The sequence below is a fragment of the Dermacentor albipictus genome, chromosome 4 (genome assembly GCF_038994185.2).
Source record: "Dermacentor albipictus isolate Rhodes 1998 colony chromosome 4, USDA_Dalb.pri_finalv2, whole genome shotgun sequence".
NCBI classification, from domain to species: domain Eukaryota; kingdom Metazoa; phylum Arthropoda; class Arachnida; order Ixodida; family Ixodidae; genus Dermacentor; species Dermacentor albipictus.
The window spans coordinates 107,456,830-107,477,719 of record NC_091824.1 but is presented as its reverse complement, the minus strand read 5'-3'; the positions used below and the strand labels follow the sequence as shown (position 1 = coordinate 107,477,719).

Here is a 20,890-nt window from a genome sequence, read left to right as displayed (position 1 = left end):
GGTGAAGGTTTTCGGATGATGGTAAAAGAGTGTTATGAACTAAACGCTTCGTGAATTGAGGCTGAATTCACACATCTAAGTTAGTCCTTCGGATTGGCACAAATGCATTACTTGGCCCTCCAGGCTCCCACAAGGGAAGATTTTGTTTTTGAAACTTGACCTGGCAAATTGATCAGGCTGAGAAGTCCAGGGGAAGTGTTCCAGCTTTCTTTTTCGTGCTCGAATAGCCAGATGTGCGGCCTTTCTTTGAGAGCTAGTGGTGGCGCCGACTCAAATTTCGTATTCGCGCTCTTCGCCTACCCAAGATTACCTGCACTAATATTATTAGCAGTCTCCAGGGGCCCGTGCTCACAAATTTGTTCTTCCGGTAGAACTGTTCGCAAGAGAAATTATGACGAACCAGTGGCCTCGTCTGTTGGCATGGCTGGACGGCAGAGGGCAAGTCCGCCGCGGAGTTCCGTCGTGCGCCGAAGCCCAGCACATCCATCAAAAATGATACGGATAGAGACAGAGAATAATGAAAGTATATTCGCTATTTACAAGCTAGCTTGGGTACAGCCACTACGGCGGATTGTCTAGCCTAGCAGCATTGGGTGGCGGGGGTGGGGGTGGTGGTAGTGGTGGTGGTGGTGATGATGATGACGATGATGACGATGACGATGATGACGATGACGATGACGATGACGATGACGATGATGATGATGATGATGATGATGATGATGATGACGACGACGACGACGACGACGACGACGACTCAATTAATGGCACATACTCGCTGTGCGACGAACCAGGTGGCCATGGGATTGAAAAATATGTTGGTTAATAAATGAGTAATCAAGTGGGAAAAAAAACGAACAATCGAAGATGAGTCTCCTTCGTCTTACCGATGATCGTGGTCTTCTTCGGTCTGTCTTCTCGTAGCACCGCAACAATATGGTCAGTTATTGTAACATGCCAGTAGCAAGTAGCCTTTACGGACAAAGAGCTTTGGGAATTTGGCCCCGGAACTTTAATATTACACTAAAATCAACCGCTTCACCATGGCGGCGCTCGCAAGGACATTCGTTACTCCAAAGAATGTCCTTGTCTTATGAAATTACGCCTGCAAGTGCTCAGGGTCATTTTTGAGAATGGCGCCGAACGTACCCAGCTGTTTCGGAAGAAATTAAAAGCCATCAAAACCAAATACAGTGAAAACAAGGGCAGCATTTCGGATGATGCACACGCAAAATTAATAATGTGTGTGGCTGAATGGCAGGGTTTTAAAACATTGTTTAATAAAGTGCTTAAACCACTAGACGAATGTTATCCGCTAGAATGGGCACGGAGGGGAGGGTGCCAGACCAGCCCTGTGAAGATAAATGTTTAATAATGGTGTTCGACAGCATAACCGAGTAAAAATTACTTCTGGTGTGAAAGAAATTTTTGTGCAGAAGGAATACGAGGTGTCGACATTCTGAAAATTTTGCTATCACTGGATTCAAGATGTCTAGAGAAATTGCATATCTCCTAAGTGTAGTAGCGGTTCGGTAAACTGATGCCGGAAGTAATGATAGTACGAGGCCATTGAGGGCCGCTCTCGCGAGACTGTCAGCCATCTCGTTCATGTATAATCCCTTATGACCAGGCACCCAAAGTAATCAAATTAAATTTGTTAACCACACGAAGATCACCGAGCGTCGTCTTCTCCCTCTTCATCTTCATCGCTGACAGCGCCTATAGTAGTAATATTCACGCTGTAGTGGCTCAAAGCTTGGTTGCTGTTATTTATCGGTTCTTTGGAGTAGATGACAAAGCAACTAGTAGTTCCGAATAATTTCACGGGAACTAGAAACCTGGCTCTGTAGAAGCGGTTGGTGACAGTATCTGTATTTTTCAAGTCAGTTCTTGCCGTAAGCTGGGCGCCAATCGACAATTGAAAGTTTAGTGGCGTCATTACGACATTCATAAACAAGCTCTACATATGGGACATTTAACGATGAAACATGTTTGCGTCATTTGGAAAGCGCCTGGACACAAATGCTACGAACATGACTTCAACTTGTGACACAATAGACAAAGCTCGCGTCGCTCTTGTGTCCGTGTTTCTGCGGATCGAAGTTGCTCGAGCGTTTTTGTGGCCGCTGTCTCGTCACAGACACCACCTACTGTCTGCGCTTCCCGACATGTGGCCGGAGTCTATTTTTATTGACAGCCACGAATTCGTCACACCGTCATACTTTGCCCCCGCTGGCCCTCCAAATATTGCCCTATGGGTCTTGATCACAATACGCGTGCGACTTTATGTTCCCGGCATTTCCAAGAAATAACGAATACCTACCCTGGTCCTGAGACAACGCACACTGGACTATGTGAATAAAGAGTATGCTATCTCGATAAATGTCTTAGAAACAGTTCGATGTCATTTTCCGCATCAGCTGGGATTTTCCTCCTTCCAGCAAATCGTGTCATTCGAGAATTTCGTCTGCATAAGAAGACAACGTTGATATCCACTGAATTTCTGGCAGTCAGGGAGGAGGCACTTTGCGGCAACCTCCTCAACTAGTGAGGCGTAACTTTTCCAGTAGGGATGTCAACTTCCCTCTCTCATGCCTCGTACTAAATGTAACAGAAAGGTACTGGTACCATGCGGAAAATCGCCACAGACATTTCCAGAGACTAGACCTTCTAATAACGTTTAGGCTAGGACAAAAAGTTTCCGCAAAAAAGTGCCAGTGTTCTGCACCGTCTTAAACTGATAGTGGCGTTTTCACGTCGTTACTTGCACTTCAGGCCGTGACGACGTCTCCAAAGCGTGAGCGGCGCCATGTGCACGAATATATCAAGCATGCGGCACGTAATTTCTCTCGATAAATAAAATACAGACAGAAGAGGCGCGGTATTCTTGCCCGTCTCGACACCCAGTCATTGTCAGAGGACGTAATGTTGGGCCCCTCGTGTGACTATAATCTACTTTCAGGCCATCCAGGCCATACGTGATTTTTTAAATACAGTTCTGAACTCAAGGTTACAAGTAGACTTTCCCGTTATCCGCTTTGGCTCTTTCCTCAATCCCCCATCCTGTTCCCCTTTCCCTCTTACACTTCCTCCCTGTGAAAGGTAAGAGAGCGCCTCAGGCCGGCCTCTCTGGCTTCCTTGTTATTAAAAACTCTCTCTATCTCTCTCTTTTCTTTACTGTGACGTCCCCTTATCACTGCCTCACATGAGGTCTGCAAATAAATAAATAATCAAATAAATAAAAGAGCACAAAGCAAAGGCGGTGATGGTTTCCGTGTTGAACTTATATTTTAACCCTTCATTCATTTGAAATCGAATCCATCCTGCTGTGTCACCAGCTTTCTTTTTTTTGCGTGTGTGTTCATTCCATTTTGACATTAAATGAAGCATAAATGCTGGTCAAAGACACGGAAACACATTAAGGTCATACCGGAATGACCTGTCCGGTCGCAATGTTCCTAGACGCGCGTGCGCGTGTGTACGTCGCGTAGAAAAATATGGGCGTCGTGGGCGCTTGACGACGAGAACTCAAAAGCTATGAAGGCGGCGGCATAATTTCCGTATCCCAATATTTTAAGCCTGACATTTTTATAGCGTAATATTTTACAGGACATCCGCGAAAGGTCAAGGGAGCGTTTTGACACGGGGTGGTTGGCCGTCCTGCACAATAGCACGTGGGACGTTGAGGAGTTGACAGAAAGTTTTGCCGTAGACTTACCTACCGGTCTACCGGTACCGTTGTACCATGCAGCAAAAGAAATATTAGCTAATTAACATTTTAATTCTTCACTTCAAGTCACGTGTTCCAATTGCGAAATTTGGGCCGAGCAGTGGCAAAGTTAGCTTAGCAGAAACTATCAGTCTAGCACCATGCACCTCCCACATATCCAACATCAAAGTATCCGATGAAATGCATGGACGTTTCAGCAAACAGTTTTCTAGAAGTGCGCGTCAAATAGTTTTGGACTACCTTAACTTACCTTAGCAAACTTTGGAGGCGAATATCAAGAAAGCGGCGCTAGCCTTAGGGTTTCTGCTGAGCAGGCGTAACTACCACTATGCTGCTCGATTTCAATTTCGCATTTGGAACAAGCACCTGCAATCTAATAATTACCATTTTATGAATCTTTTGAATTAGCCATCCAGAGATTGTAGTTTGTCGCACAAGTAACAATCATCTCTTGCGGTAATCCAAATGAACCACGCGAAATGTGCTATACGCTCTATGCGATTTCTTTATAACTTGTCCGAACTAAAAAAAACGTGGGGATCAAGTTCAAGTTTATTGTTATTGCATGCACAAGAAACGGGCTTGCACATTGTGTACTGTATCAGGAGGTCCCAGAGTTAGAAACAGCCAGGAGGACCTCCTATCATTAGTGGGTGCATAAGTGTATTAGAGCAGCAAGTAGAGGGTGAACCAACATACAAAACACAAAAGGAGAAAAAATGCGTCAAGAAATACAATTCGTAGGGAACAAGTTATAATAAATAGAAAACAATTAGACATGTATTAAGAAAAGCGTTATACAGTAATATCACAATAAATAATGATTAGCAGGAATATCTAGTAATGAGTAACAAAAAATTTGGCTCTTCTGCATATTACTAAGAAAGAAAAATACAAAGTGTTTTAGAGAAATATGAAGCCTAACGATACAATAATAAGAGCAATGTGAAGAAAATGCAATAATTATGAAACTGTATTTATGACAAATGAAAAGATGGTTCTGCTAACCATCTTAAAGTTACTGGACCTGGCCATTAGGCCAGGTCTAGTAACTTTAAGAGAAGAAATTACCTTTAAAACTCCTTCGGAAGAAACCGGTCGAAGGAAAAATGAGTGAGGGCGATGTGGGAGATGGCTTAGAACACTAGGCGATAGCGTATGCTGGCAAGCGGCAAAACGATCACTAAAAGCAGCTGATATGTCAGCCTCGTGTGTGCATTCCTCGTTATAAATTATTTTGAATGCCCGTGTTAGACTCTGTAATATTAAGAAATTCTTTAATAAGCTCCCAATCCTGGTATTCATTCCGTACTGAATTATCCGTCTTTCATAATAGTCCCGTTTTGCGCGTTTAAGGATACCCCCCCCCCCAGAAAGGATATTGCTATAATTCTTAAATTTAGTTCGTAATGCTGTGCTGAAAGGTTACAGTTTCACCTTTTTGTGAAGATTATTTTTTGTTATAGAGAACAGCAGCGCATTTGTAATCCATGGATTTTCTGGGACACGAGAATTATACTTAAAGGACACATGAGTTGTGCACTCATTAATATAATTTGTTATTGTTGATAAAAAATATCGAGTACGCCCTGTCAGAATAGTTCTCCTGAAAGACGCTGTTCCAACAAGTGCCTTGTACCTTCTGTATAAAACGTTTCATTGAAAGAACTTTTGGAATATTGGTGACACTGCGTACGTTTTGCGACACCCAGAAATAACAGAGGATAGTGGTCAGTAACAGAATAATCTATTAGTCCAGTGGTATAATCAGAAGATGACGAGGAAAGTATATTATCTATCAATGGGCAAGAACCAGAAGTGTCGCACCTGGTTGGCACATCGATTAAGGAAGAAAAACCGTCGCTAAATAAGCAGTAGGTATAATCACAGCATGACTGCCAGTTGGGATTAAGTATGTTTATGTTAATGTTACCACAAATGATGGCGTTCTTGTTTTCATTGGTTAAGCCACTGAGTATTTCTTCTAGCTGTGACCAAAAGTCCGAATACGACGATGAGGGAGAACGATAAACGGATGCCAGAATTGTATTCTGCTTATGGAGAGACAGGAAATTCCGGTCGAGATCCAGCCAGACTGACTCGCACAACAAATAACAGAACGAAAGGTCATGACGACGAGTGTACGCAATCGACAAATTCACAAAAATGGCAGATTCACCACTTCGCTGAACCCCACGGTAACTATATTCACTGGTATATCCTAGCAGACCAAATAGATTGCCATCTACTGGTGCTAGCCATGTTCCAGACAGGCGTATTAAAGAAAAATTATTGTTAAGTAAAGAAAGAAAGTTCAGAAGGTCATCATGATGTTTGCGCACACTTCGAATATTGAAGTGAATGAATGAAAATTTGGGTGATTTGTCACGTAACAACGTTTTCAACTTATCACATGAAAGTATGCCTTTATTCATGGTGAGGATTTACCTCGGAAAAACGGGAGTGCAGGCACAATGATTATCTAAAGATAGCCAGATCGCTTACACCTGAAATGCGATAAACGCGGCTATTCTCAGTCTTTCTGGCTTTGATCGCGCAGTTTTCAGTCCAGAGGAATCGCCATTCCTTAATCTTTTTTTATATTTGAGAGCTTGCGCGAAAAGTATACAGTATAAAGTTCAAAAGTATATACAGTGTAACAGTATACTAATATAGAGGCTGGAAGTCCAAATGCCTGGCTTGGCTTGACCTGCGCTTGGCTTGGTGCCTGTGCTTGGCCTGCGCAAATATTCATATTGTTTCTGAGATTCCACGGTCCGTGAACTTTTGATGCCGAAAGCTCATGTGGTAGGCGCAGTCTCCCCATCGTTGACGGTACGCTGAGAAATTTTCCCTTTCAGGCGCTCTGTGCACTGTGCACAATGTACACGCCAAGACACTGCATAAAAAACATCACTGAAGAAAATACATGGAGAAAGGGGTTAGCCCAGGGGCCAGATTTTTGTTGATCATATCATCAGAAGCCAACAAACAAAGGCACCAAGGAAAACATAGGGGAAATTGTACTTACTAATTGACTTAGATGATAAAGTTATGGCAGTGAAAGTGGATGAAAAAACAACTTGCCGCCGGTGGGGAACGATCCCACGTCTTCGCACGCGTAAGGAGTAGACGTGGGATCATTCCCCGCCCACGAAAGTTGTTTTTTCATCCGTTTTCATTGCCATAAATTTGTCATTTGTTTAATTCAATTAGTAAGCACAAGTAATTTCCCCTGTGTTTTACTTGGTGTCTCTTTGTTGTCTTCTCATGATATGATGAAGAAAATACAGACAGTTAAAACACCTCGCACAAATCTTGAAACCATTTACATTGAACGAATACTGCAAATTTGAATAGTATGTGTAAAGTCTTTCGGTAAAACGAGCTGGAATGTGGACGACTGGGTATTGGGCTCTCGGCGTCAGTATGACATAATGTAGCAGGTTCATTTTCATTTTTCACAATGTTTTACATCAAGTATATTATTGAAGTGGCTCGAGAGATGTTTTACAAGTATGCTAGATATGAACAGTTGATGTTCTCACACCTTGAGTTCCTGTAGGTAGTTTTAAAGCTCGCATGGAGTCAATGTTCTGTAACTTTTCAAAGACTGCTGAAGAACTGAAAATTTTTAATCCGCTCTAACGATTCCGAAGATAAAGACACGTGGCGAAAACATCCTTTCAGTGAACAGAAGCTATTGTAACCTGAAGGTGGTCGTAAAATAATTGAGTTATAACATTCACAATTACGCAGCCTGTGCTCCATCGACTTTTTCAAGACGCAAAGTTTCGGAAGACCTTCAACATCTGTTGATTTACTGAACTTTCTGGTTCCGCATTACATGTTGTCTTTTCAGGGTTTATGTCGCACATGCACGTCGACCTTGTGAGAATAAAGGGTGAAGGACAATTCTATATTTAGCCTGAATGCCTCGCACGCGTGTTTTTAACCACGTGTTCCCGGTTGGCCCAACTGGCGGAATCCGTATTCTATAGTGCCTCTGCAGACGTATAAAGTGTGACAGTTCTCTTATGACTGGCCGTGTACCTGATGGCAGAGTGTGCAGCTATACCCGTCAAGCCTCTTGAGTGAGTTCGCATTCTCTCGTGTAACATAATTTCGTCACGCTCGCTCATAAACCGACTAATTTTCGGAGCGCTGCGCTTTCAAAGCACTAGTTGTTCTTCGTCAACAATGCTTACGATGTTCGCGTCTCGTATGACATGCGCGTAATACTTCTCACTTTTGTGCATAAGGCCGCTGTGTACTTCCTGGAGTCATATGCATAATCTAATTTAGATGCGTCATCCTGAGATTACAGTGCGTACGGCAGCTACAGGTTTAACGACCCCGCAAACATTTCTCAGACCACTGAAGAGAGCGAAGGAGCCCGAACAGAAAAATCGCACGAATTCTGATCTACCCTGCAAACGTTTCTTGAACTTGAAGAAAGAACGTGCCGCAGCTAACACAAACAGCAGCAGTCAAGGGCAGTCGTGACATTATTGGCACGCATCTGTTTGTCACCATGCCAGTTCAAGTTGGAATCGGTTGGCGCAGCACAGGGGTAATTGGAGATCGGAGGGAGAGGGCTTCGTCCTGCAGTGGACTTAAAATAGGTTGAGGATGATGAGGCTGAATTATAGTTAGGTTAGGCTATATCCTTCAAAGTGAATTCGAGGGACCATCTGCAAACTAAATTGTCTTAAATTAACTTTTTAGAAATAAAACGGCTATGTTAATTACGACAAGCTGTTCTTTGTGTTTATCTCGCTCCCGAAATTATGAAGTCCGAACAATTACAACAGGGAGTCCGCGAGACCATCCACACAAACGGAAGATGGTTTGTTGGAAACGAGAAAACACCGCACTCTCTTCAAACGTATACCTTACGAACAAACCCGACAAGAATGTCACAGGCCGTTGCACATTTTTATCAGCAACTGCGCGCAGCCTGTCACTCCGAACAACGCCTGTGGCTCTGCGCTTATCAAATTTTTCCGCTTTGGATGTTCTAACGGATGCAGTTTACAGAACTGCGCAACCTTTTTTCTCGTGTACTTATATTCAGGGGCACGGTAAAGAACCCCTGGGTGTCCAAATTTCTGGCGTGCCGCATATTCAGATAGTGGTTTTCGCACGTAAAATGCCATAATTTAATTATCTGTTCTTTGTCCACAGCCACGAATTTGTAAACTTCTTGTTTCCATTCTTTTCAAACTTACCAATTTTCGAAATCTTATTTTTAAAAAATGAGGCCTTGAATCAAAATTTACCCTGAAAGAATCACTAGAAACTAACTTTCACTCACAAAAAAAAACAAACTTTATTAAAATCGACGTCGTGGTTATCTCAGAAAAGTGTTTCTGCGTTTTACATGCACTTGGGTAGGCGGCATCGGAGCTAAAGCTAAGTTTACTTCCGTTTGAACATTGCTTCGTTTTCATTGTACCGCAGCCCTGAAGGAGTTTTACTTCTGTAATCTGCTGCAACGCTCTGCTGTCTATTGTAAAAGCCAAAATAACCCCCATAAAGCTATCCCTCAGTGTTTAGTCCTGCCTCCTGTTTGTGGGCAAACAGTGTGATTGATTGATTGATTGATTGATTGATTGATTGATTGATTGATTGATTGATTGATTGATTGATTGATTGATTGATTGATTGATTGATTGATTGATTGATTGATTGATTGATTGATTGATTGATTGATTGATTGATTGATTGATTGTAGTACCCATAGTACCCATAATAGTACCCATAGTGTTGTGCTTGCCTTCCGATTTGGCTCATACAGTGCCAAAGGTGTGGGTGACGTAAAGAAGCAACTGCCTCTAAAATTTGGCCAACCACTTCTCTGGCACAACATTCAACATACACACTGCGCACACTTATTAAAAGATTACTTCTGCCAGCTCGGTGCATTCACAAAGCATGCACACAATACAACACCACAACAGCCAGTGGAAAAGATCGTGCGCCATGAGGGTGCCATTTAACTGACTAATACCATGTGACGGGAGACGTACATGCGAAGCTCTTGGGACAGGGATGATCAGTCTCTCTGGATTTCAGATCTGCGTAAGCGAGATCACAAATTACCAGGAACGTCTCTTCCAAGAACGTCTCTTCCAAGAGGATAATCTTGCAATAATCTTGGAAGCGGGCAAGATTGGCAGTATTCCAGACGTGCTCAGCTACTCAGGATTCATTACCGTGAACAAGGAGTTGGGCAGCAACCTCTTCTTCTGGTTCTTCCCTGCCATGGTAAATGACGCACAATTTCGCAGTTCTGGGGCGGATTTTACAACACATTTAGTTAGAAAGTGCTTTTTGCCACTGGACAGCCGTCTCCGATAATAATGTGTCCAGCATAAGGATCGGCTGAAATATTGCTTACGAACAGTCCTAGCTTAAGAGGTTTTTCTGCATACGTGTCCTGGCCTTTATCGAATGCGGTAATATGACGATGCAATAGAATTGTGTTTGCCTGATCTCGCTGGATGCGTATTTCAAGAAAAGTTCTCCAGCACAAAACACTGATATGTACAGTCAACCAAAAAAGTTTGCGGACCACGGGGTCTCAGAAAATTCTAAATATACGAGCAGTCTTTAAAAGTAGCTAGTAAAACCGTATATCACAATGTTGTTCGCATATACCAGTAAAGGCTGGAAATGGGAATACCAGGCTGCATTTGGAGGCTGCGGAGATATTGCACTTTTTGTCAGGTGTCTTGGTCCGTAAACTTTTTTGATCGACTGTACATCAGTTTCCTTGCGAACATTTCTCTTTGACCCGTTTTCTTCTCTTGAAATCAATTCTCTCTGAAACGTTGTTTTTTAAAGTAAAATTACACCTAAATCATTAAAGGCAATATCTGCACACGAAAAGAATGCTGCGTCTATCCTTCGTCAATGCCAGCTTTCAACAATTTAAGAACTGAAAGTTCTGGTCAGCAGGCCACTTCATCATTATATTTTATAGAGTTTATAAAGGTGGCAGCCTGCATGAGCACCCTGTTCGTACAAGTTAACCAAAAAAGTTATCAGAGAAACATTAAAACTGTAACCTGCGTTATAAGTAATTAGAAATAAATAAAAAGGTCATGTGCACGGTTAGACCCCACTTCATCTGCATTTTCAGCGCATAGTGCATCTGCATCTTCACACAACCTACTAACACATCAGGACATCGGATAACGCATGCACTGCGACATCGTTGCCTCGTAATGAAGCGAATTGTGGGCACTCCGCAAGCTCATCGCCGAGAATGATGACAGTGTCCAGTGTCAAGGCAATCATACCAGGAGGGAAGGCGTGACAGAGTGCTTCGCGCCTCATTCTTGCGTTCCTAACAGGCACTGGCGTGCTGAAACTGTGGTGGCGCACACCGGTGGGATTGCAAGACACGCTCAAGAAGAAAAATTGCCGGCGTCGATCGCCAGGCGAAACCAGCCTGTAGCTACAATCCAATACCACGAAGGCCGCCAGAGAGAGTTCCAACCAAAACAAAAAAACACGCATTATATGCAATCTCTAGAGTAGCGGGCATTGTAAAAACGTACCAGGTCATGCGACTCCTGAAGCTCAAAGTTGCTGGTAGCTGCACCATTAAGCATTTGGACAATCAGCATCACAAGTGGTGCACAGCGGTGTGACGAAAGGGGACACGCGGGAAAATACACATAGATGACACCTGCAATAGTTCATTTGCAGTTTGCAGAAACAAAGCTCGGAATTTTTTAAGTGGCGCTATCTCTACCTTTTTCCCAGGGTTTGGCGTTCGTCGTTGCTCCCTCACCGGATATTTGTGAATGTGCTCGTATATATAGACAACTTTGGCCACTGCGTATGCGCTGGCCGCTGTTTGGCCGAGTAGACAACCGTCTCCACTGGGTACGCACCCAAATAGAAAACGTACTGCTGGCTATGGTCTGGCCTAGTAGACAGTCTGGGCCACTAGGTGCGCACCACTGGGCATGCGGGGTTCGGAGACCTTGGGCACTGGGTATGTACAATTGGGTATAGCGTGTGGGCTCATTCCTAGCCAATCCCCAAGAACTGATGTGCCACCGTGGTAGAAAAGGTACAGAAGCCCTAAATGTATTCAGATAATGTGTCTTACTGCTCACTTCACACGCCTCTCATCAACATTCTTCTCTTGACAAGCAACATGAATCCCCTTCGTCTTCGCGACATGAAGTTGCTAACAGCTACGGGAGGCGAGGGTCGGCTCGTGTCATGCACTGCTGCTGCTACCTCGTTAACGAAGACAAGCTTCACGTCATATATATTCCGGCATTGTGTTGCGTCTGCGTGCTTTCCTTGTTTTTCCTCGCAGGAAAACCCCGAGAGTGCACCCGTGTCGTTGTGGCTTCAAGGGGGACCCGGGACGTCTTCTCTTTTTGGACTCTTCGTCGAGCACGGTCCTTACTTTGTGGACGAGAATGGCGCCGGGCAGCTGCGTCCAATCACGTGGACGCGCACCATATCGGTTCTGTACGTGGACAACCCGGTGGGCACCGGCTTCAGCTTCACGCAGAGCGAGAAGGGCTACGCGCGCAACCAGTCGGACGTGAGCCGGGACATGATTGAAATGCTGCAACAGTTCTTCACGCTGTTTAGTAACTATTCCTCCAATGATTTCTACCTTTCTGGGGAATCGTACGCTGGTGAGTGCTGGTTTGAAAAGGTTTGATTATTAATCATAATGAGAACGAAGGGGGAGAGGGCTAAGATTGTGTGCATGCACCCAAGTGGGCAGCTAGTCACATTGAGGTCTGTCATAGTCACGTGTGCCGCATCTGTCTTGAGCGCCAATTTCTATTTATATATACTCATCTTTCTCCCTTCTTATCTCTTAAAATGTTATTCCCCGTTTTCCCCGTGGAGGGTAGTAAACCGAAATTTTTCTCGTCAACCTCCTTGCCTTTCTTCTTTTTCTACCTCTCTCTCTCTCTCTTCCACACTCCTCAAATAGTAACGTGAAAATAAACTTGCAGTTGGCAGAGGAACGCATGATTGAAGGAGTGCTGAACTTTCAATTCAAATTTATGCAGGGCAATAGGAAACAAAGAAAATTATTTGTCAATTTAATCTATCTAATAGGCATGGGGGGCATAAGATTTCCCGAAGTCTAGTGAAGCTCTTAGAAAACTGCAGTCTAGGCAGGCAATAACCTCGCCTTCCCGCACTTTCTTCCCCGTTTTTTCTTTTCTTTGTGTTCTTGAATCCCTATATTTTAAAAGTCATCACTGGTATCTCAATGACGACGGCGAAGCACCTGACGTGTAACATCGCGGAGACATCTACCGAAAGCAGCGCGATTCAGGAGCGCAGGCATGGCCCTCCGTCCTACTGCAAAAGCTAACGTCTTCTGGTGCCTTCCAGTGTGAAACCAGCGCGCTTTTTAAGCTGGATCGCACTGGAGACGCTGGCGCTCGCTGGGAGTCACTGGGACACCGGTGAGAACACTTGAAAAGAGTTGGGTCACACTGGACGAGCCGCTCGTTTCACTGCCATGACGCTGGGGCGCACTGGTTTGTGCTGTACAGGCGCTGGTTCTCACTGCAGTTCGCTGGTTCGCACTGGAAGCTGCGCTGGTTGCGTTTGTGCCACGCTGATTGCAGTACGCAAGGAGTATAGGCGGCGCTGAATATTTCATCGGTAGATACGAGTTTCTTGTACTAAATAACGCTATATCTTGGGGTCATAAAAGCTTATTTCCTGCTGCATCTTGGAATAAAAGTACGCGAACTGCCCCATTTATGCTTGCAATGTAACACTGAAGATCACTTTCGTTTTTTGCATTTCCCTCTTGACTGGACGGATAGCTGTAGTCTTGAACGAAAGTATTCAGACGCATATGAAGACTCATTCCTTAGTAGTTTGTATGCAACCGATTATTGAGAGTTGTCGTCGTTGTAGTGGTGTTGTTGAGTCGACACGAAACCCAGAAGTCACTCAGGCGCGTTCGAATGGACCCCAGGAAACCGGCTCCTGAATGATTTTATCGTACCGATAACAAATCTGAGGAGATTCGTGCGCTCCCCCTTTCCCTAGTGTGCTAAAAATAACAGATTAAGGGTTCTGAGGCTCATATACACACATATTAGCATTCGCCAGGTACCTGCGTCGATATCGTGCCCTTCCTACGAAGCTTAGGCCTAACGTACCCGTCGAGTCCGTCTACATGCTATCGGCCCGTCTGGACTCAGGAATCGAAAAGTCTAACAGGATGAATCACTTTCCATTGCGGCTTTCGCATTGGCGTTTTCAAAGAAAAAAATTTTTTCGTGTCTACAGTGTCAGCACGAGAAGCGATGAGCACCAATGTGACTCGTTATAAACATACGAAAATGTGCTGTTGCCGAAGGCTGCCAGCACTAGCCTACGCTTCTCTGAAAGAGATATGTGACTGAACAGGCTTGTAGATTGAAACGCATTGTAGAACTAATAAAATGTTCTGTATCCCTTACGCGAAGAACAAGCAACGGCAATCGAAATCGACAGTAACAGACCGTACAGCGTTCCGGGTCGACGGTTGATTTAGTACTTTTATCTAAGTTAAAATACCAATCGCAATAGAAAAGCTATTATTATTATTATTATTATTATTATTATTATTATTATTATTATTATTATTATTATTATTATTATTATTATTATTATTATTATTATTATTATTATTATTATTATTATTATGTGGAAACGTACAAACAATCAAAGGAAACATGGTGGGAGCAAGCTGACAACTGCCACCGAGAGGGGCACAACGCCTGCCTACTCTGTCGGGAGGAGGGAATGAAAAGAGAAGAAAATCGGAAACAAAGAAGTGGGAAAGAAAATAAGAAATAATGTTGTGGCTCTTCCATGCATAGTATTGAGTACGGACAACAAGTTTTTCTTTCTAATGCAGGCGTAAGTTTTAGTTGCGGGGCGCTAGCTGTGCTAAACTGAAACTGCGCCTGGGTCTTGTTCTGGCAAGTTATTCACATCTTGTCATGTCCTGGTGCGTCGTAGTGCCGAACAATAATACCTTGATTCGGACAAGTTGATGAAGTATCGGGCTTGCGATCTGTAGGCAATGATTGAATCCAGATGGTGTCATTTTATTTCTCAGTTCTATTTTACTGCACTAAAACGCTCTCTGTTACGTTCTGTATTCAAGAAATATATATACGGTAGCCAGGTACAGCGTATTTCTCGATCTAGAGCTATTTCTCGCGCCAGTACTCACCACCTCACCGGATGCCACGCCTGCCCAGCGCTCCAATATCCAGCGCGCGACCCTGAGCCGGCATGGCACTGGACACTAGATACTAGGCTTCGCAATTCGCCAGTATCTCCAATGTGGAGCACCGCACGCCGGCGAAGATTTCAATGGCGCCGTTGATTCCCCGGTGTACACATGGGACAGCTCCGTGATCTGCAGTTCTCGCGCATCTAGCACATCGTTATGGTATTAAGTTGTTGCTGTTGTTTTTGATGTTACAAGCTAAGAACGCACACTGATGCATCAGCTTTGTATTTTCGAACCTCGGGTGACGTTCACGTTATGAAGTAACAGAGCAAGTGCATTTGCAGCTTCCGCAATCCAACGGCAAGCGTTCGCCCGTAACCGACGCTATTAGTTCGTGATGCTCACGCATTGAGCAATACTATTGGGCACGGGAAACCGTAACGGGAACGTGAGATGACGGTAGCGGCCGACAAGAATACATGTCCAAAAACAGAAAAGCCTAATCAATGCAGTCATCGTAATTTCAGCGTCCTTCAATAGCTTTTTTTTTAAGGTATTGAAGGACCCCGGTAATATCGTCTTATTCAAACGCTTTCCCCCTGTCGTCGGTCGGTGTCACCTTCTACCGCTTTTTTCCGCTCTTCGAACCGAAATGCACCAATTTCCCCGAACAGTTCTTGTTTATTCGTAAGGCTTTTTAACATTCTCCCTGTGCCAACGGCTGTCAGTACTCAAAGCTGCTCCCACATAATATCTCATCATGATTAATTAGCACCATGATCATTATGCACTGATTACATTACCATCGGGCTGAGCTATCACTGAGCGACTTTGTGAACTACTGACACGCGTATTCTCTTCGCGGGAAAGTATATACCTTCCATTGGCGCTGCCCTCCATAAGTCCAAAAAGAAGCTTCGTGTGCCGATCAACCTCAAAGGCGTTGCAATTGGCAATGGCATGATCGATCCCATCACCATGCTTCTCTACGGTGACTTCTTGTACTACATCGGGCTCCTGGACAGGTACCAGGCAAACCACATGCAACAAGACTGCGACCGCATAGCGGGTCTTATTCGTGAAGAGAACTACATGGAAGCCACTACACTGGCTTACTCAACTGTTTTGGGCGTCGTCACGGGATATCCTTCGTACCTAGGCAATGTCACTGGCTACAAGTACGGCTACAACTACCTGCTCACGGAAAAACCCGAATCGCACCGCCGTTACTCAAGCTTCGTCAAAACACCCATGGTGCGCCAAGCCATCCACGTCGGGTCAACGCCTTTCAACAAAGCGGCATTGAACGTGGCAGTCTACTTCACCAAGGACCTGATGCAGTCTGTTCGAGACAAATTGACTTTGCTGTTAGACAACTCCTACAAGGTACTCCCGTGCAGGCATTTTCTGCGCACGAATTGAGCTCTTTCGCCTGATCTTTTTTTCTCGTAAACGCTATCGTACTTCTTCTATAGCAGTTATTCTTTCTTTAGGCAACTGAGTTTCAGTATTATAATAGACTGTTAATGCTAATGTTTTAATGTTATCATGACTGACTGACTTAATAGTCGGGAGGAAGCCCGCATGGAGAACTTGATTCGTATGTGCGAAAGCTACATGGCTCTGTGTGCTACTGAACAACGCACTTGCGTAAGCTATGCAGATACCTGAAAGTGCATGACATAATTCAAAAATTTAATTTTCTCCAAGCCTGCAAACCGAGTCTTTGGCTAGCTCTTATCGATACAATGTGCACTACGGTTCTTGGTCATCCTCGCGGCATGTCCCACAATTATTTTCTTTCACGCTCCATGATCACGCTGTCTATGCCTCCACAGCGTCTCAAAATGGCACGGCTCTGGTATTTTTTTCGCCAGCACTAGACAGCTGCTGTCATGGAAGAATTACAGTCTAAAAGAGACGGGTGTCGATTGTGTCACGTTTTGCGTTAACAAGTGCGCATCTGGTAGCTTAATAGTGAATTCTTTCTAGATAGAGAAAAGCTCCACTGAGTGAGTGAAGGCCTGTTGTAACTCATGAATTAACTAATGACTAAACGTTCCCACGAACAAGAATTTTCGTAAGTCCGTAAGACCGCTCTCTTATGACGAAGTGAACAATGAAAATACGTGCTTTCATAACCTGAACTTCTTTCGTTTTTCTCTCCCCCTCCTCTCCCCACTTCTTCTTTTTCATTTCTTCTTTTTCTTTGCTTATTCTCACAAGGTACTCATCTACAGCGGCCCCCTGGACATCATCGTCTCGTACCCTGCGACGGAAGCCCTCATGTACTCCCTGAAATGGTCGGGGTCCAAGGAATGGTCGAAAGCCGAGAAGAAAATTTGGCGCTCGAGCGACGGTGAATGTGTATACGGCTACTCCAAGCACGCCAGAAATTGTAGGCTGGTTCTAGTGCGAAATGGAGGTCACACTGTGCCGTACGATCAGCCGGAGGCAGCGTACGAAATGATCACAAAATTCTTCAACGATGTCCCGTTTGTGAAATAGTACGCGCATATTGTTAGCAGACCACAGGAAGTCGGGGGCATAAAACAAAAAGGCAAAGTGCACCAGCTTCGAAGCAGCGTCTATGGCTAATACAAAAAAAAACTCACAAAGGTGACTATTTGGGCGACTTTATATTTCAATTGCATAACGTTGTTTTGACATCAGCGCAGCCCAGAATGAATGCAGGTAAAATATGGAAAACAAGAACAAAAGACAGGAGGGGCACTTTAGCGAAGCCCCACTCCACCCCCACCCCCCTAGTTGTTCTTTCTTGTCCTTTCTAACATTTTACTTTCCTTGTTTTCCCCGCGTCATAGGTGAATTAAACACTCTACCCTTGTCGTTACTAATCGGTACTCATTCTGTACAACGGATTGATTATTAATGTCATACGTTCGGAATTGGAGTGTGATTCGTTTGTTTTCTGAATGCTGGTGCAAATTATGTTTCTTGTATTGTACTTTTAATTCTCTCAGCCTAGACCCAGATGTGTCTGCAGCATTGTTCTAAATAAAATAAATAAATATCTTCTTTACTCGTTCCAACTTTCGTTAATGGCAATAAAACCTCACAAAACAACGTTTTCTTGTTTATTTATTGAACCTCTTATTCATCAAACCACTTGGGAAGGGGGCTAGTGTTAAGAGCCTCTTTCTGCAAGAAAAGTTAGAGCTTCGTTCAGGAAAGTAGCAGCAAGGATGCCTCATAGGGTATCCGGAAAGAGGTGGTGAAAGCACTGCATATACATCTGTAGGCTCACTTTAGGCCATTGGTATATTCTCACCGCCTTACGAATATCTGTTGCATTGGCAAAGACGAGTGCGAGAGAGAGAGAGCATCTTTATTGGCAGGCAGAGATACTCGCCGAGATGCACACGACCGATGACATCCTGCTCTACACAAGGAGAAGGTCTGTGCAGCTCGCACGGCGCAGCCTTACAGATAGGCATCGCGCGCAGGCACGTGTTTGAAAGTCAACATCGAATGTAGGACACGCTCACACAGAGATTAGTGGCGCCGTCAGAAACTTTCCACTGTCCTATCAATGAAACTGTTCTGTAAATGAGAAGAAGAGAAAGACAAGCACTGTCAATTATCCTGCTAAATATTCTAGTTTTATTCTACCTATCCGATCAGCATCGGTTTCACTGAATTGGTTTCTCCAAATTCATTATTAGCATTGTATTTGTTCTCTCCTGTATTGTAACGTCTCTTAAATTCACCCTTCAGTTGGTCTTACTGCTCGCTCCCATACTAGTCTAGTTATTCCAATATCTTCATCAGTTTTCTTTTTTGTTTTACCTCGCGTTCCTCGTTTTCAAAAAAACGAATTTTGTTGCGCTACTTCCTGCCACCCGATTCTTCGCCTATCCCGCTTAGTGGGTGCGAGCCGTGACAGAGGTTCACCATCATCATTCTCCCAGTATCGGCATGCATCGCAGTGATTATGTGTGGGAAATTTTCAATACGTGGAGATTCCATCGAATCAATAACAACCTGGACATAATTCAAACACTTCAAGTTTACCTGGAAAAAGTCAGTGGTGTCCAACAGGACAATTAGAGATTATAATTTCCAGGTTACGTTCCCGTGTTCCCCCGCTAAACGTATATTTACAAAGGTAGTGGACTGGTGATATCGCCTTTGCACCATTTCTACCACGAAATACTGGTGACATCGCCTTTACGCCATTTCTACCAGGAAATAGACATTATTGATCACCATTTTTTTTCACTCCGCCTTCGGTTTACATTGCAAAGGAAAAATACTTGAAGCACCGCCTGGTAAACGTGAATTTAATTTAGGTGCTGAAATATTACCCTACTTCGACACTTCGGTACTGGGTTCTAGCCACAGGTACGTATTTGACGCAGTGAGTGCTTTCATCACAGCAACAAGACACACGCGATCCTAATCCCTACTTTCCCTACAATTCCCACTCTAGTTCTTCTAAATTGCTATCATCCTAAATTCTGTAACAACCTTCTCATTTTTTTTTTATTTTACCGGCCATTTATATGGTCCCCTTCAATTACAGGAAACTCTTGTTATCTGCAGTCACTCCTTTTTATTGCCTGATTTATTATTAGCTATTAGCTATTATTAGTGTTCAGAGTTTCTGTCTTTATTGTCACGCAGTCTGTCGTAGTATATTATCCCGTTTTTTTTATATCATTTGGCTGGCATTGCACTTCATGCGATAGTGTACCCTTTCCATTTCTGTCTTGCAAATTTGCACCGCATTTCACAAGACCGTTTTGCCGTCGAGATGACTCATCTATGATAGGTATTTTGTTACTTTTACCACCTGTGCTCTGCTGTATCAAGTTTTTGTCACATGTTCACTTTTCTTCAATTTGTCCCCCCCTGCAATAATGCCCTTGTGGCGCTGCAGGTACTTGTATAAATAAATAAATAAATAAAATAAATTGACTGAGCGTAAAAAAACTACCCGATCCTCGGCCTATCCCTTATTGTGGGCACGTGCCATGTTTTCAGAGCACAACAACAACAACAGTTGGCATACACGTATAATTCGAACGCTCCACTAAGGGGAAAATTGATATCGGAATAGAAAGACCGCGACATGGTTAACTGTGTCACTCGATTATTTACATCTCAACCGTGGTGTTGGAGGATATTTGCTACCCTTCAGCGTAGGCCTCTGCCGTACACTGGGGTAAACTCCTAATAAGCAACGTGTGGTTAAATTGTATTGGGTAATGAGCCCGTGCCTACACAGAAAGACAGCAGCCAGCAGCCACAAAATGGAATGAAAATGCAAAAAAAATAGATTCGTTTTGCAAAGAGAAAGAATGGAACGGGAAAGCGTTGAGTTTAAAGCACGGACGGAAGGAACGGATGCTCTTCCGGAATTCGCGGAGGACAAGTGCACTTCGGCCTTGAAAGCTGCGCATGAGCAGATGAAACCGGGCCGACGCGGATCCCACAAGTCTCGAGCATTATATTTCATTACGCCGCAAACGCGCGATTGTCTAGTGAAGGTTAGGCATTAGCAGTTTGCTGTTCCCTCGGTTTCTCACACCCACAACGCTCCCCACCACACGGCAATGGGAGCCAGCGCTGTCCAGCTCCGACTCGACGGACCAGCTCAGCCTGGTCAACCGAGCGAGAAGGGCAGCCAAGGCCGCCGGGCTCCCGGACTCAAGGGATCACTCCATGCAGAGCAGAGGAGCTGACTACGTTCGTGTGCTCTTTTGGATGAAGTTTATTCTCTCTCTATCTCTCTTTCCAAAAGAACGATTTCCTTAAACTGGTGTGTCCGATATATGGCGCCCACCGAACCTCTCTTGCCACAGCACTAATCGAATTTGACATCCGTTCACCGATAAAACGATAATTTGTTTCTTTGTGACACTATGTTCCTGTACAGGTGTCATGTAATAAAA

At 44.1% G+C, this 20,890-nt stretch overlaps 2 protein-coding genes across 7 annotated transcripts in view; one reads left to right on the top strand and one right to left on the bottom strand.

The window, feature by feature from the left end:
- LOC135920929 (glutamate receptor ionotropic, kainate 5-like) overlaps positions 1 to 20,890 on the bottom strand; it is a 167,822-nt gene that overhangs the window by 96,217 nt on the left and 50,715 nt on the right. The gene's annotated exons all lie outside the window — the stretch shown is intronic.
- LOC135920931 (probable serine carboxypeptidase CPVL) lies at positions 9,766 to 18,013 on the top strand. The gene is made up of 4 exons (XM_065455215.1): positions 9,766 to 9,997; positions 12,072 to 12,422; positions 15,843 to 16,358; positions 17,199 to 18,013. Exons 1-4 carry the CDS (start codon positions 9,782 to 9,784, stop codon positions 17,478 to 17,480), a joined length of 1,365 nt encoding a protein of 454 aa, XP_065311287.1. The 5' UTR covers positions 9,766 to 9,781; the 3' UTR covers positions 17,481 to 18,013.

Coding starts and splice junctions, on each gene's coding strand:
- LOC135920931 (XM_065455215.1), top strand. CDS start 9,782: ATGATCAGTCTCTCTGGATTTCAGATCTGCGTAAGCGAGATCACAAAT. Junction 12,423..15,842: donor GTGAGTGCTGGTTTGAAAAG/GTTTGATTATTA, acceptor TTCGCGGGAAAG/TATATACCTTCCATTGGCGC. Junction 16,359..17,198: donor TGTTAGACAACTCCTACAAG/GTACTCCCGTGC, acceptor TATTCTCACAAG/GTACTCATCTACAGCGGCCC.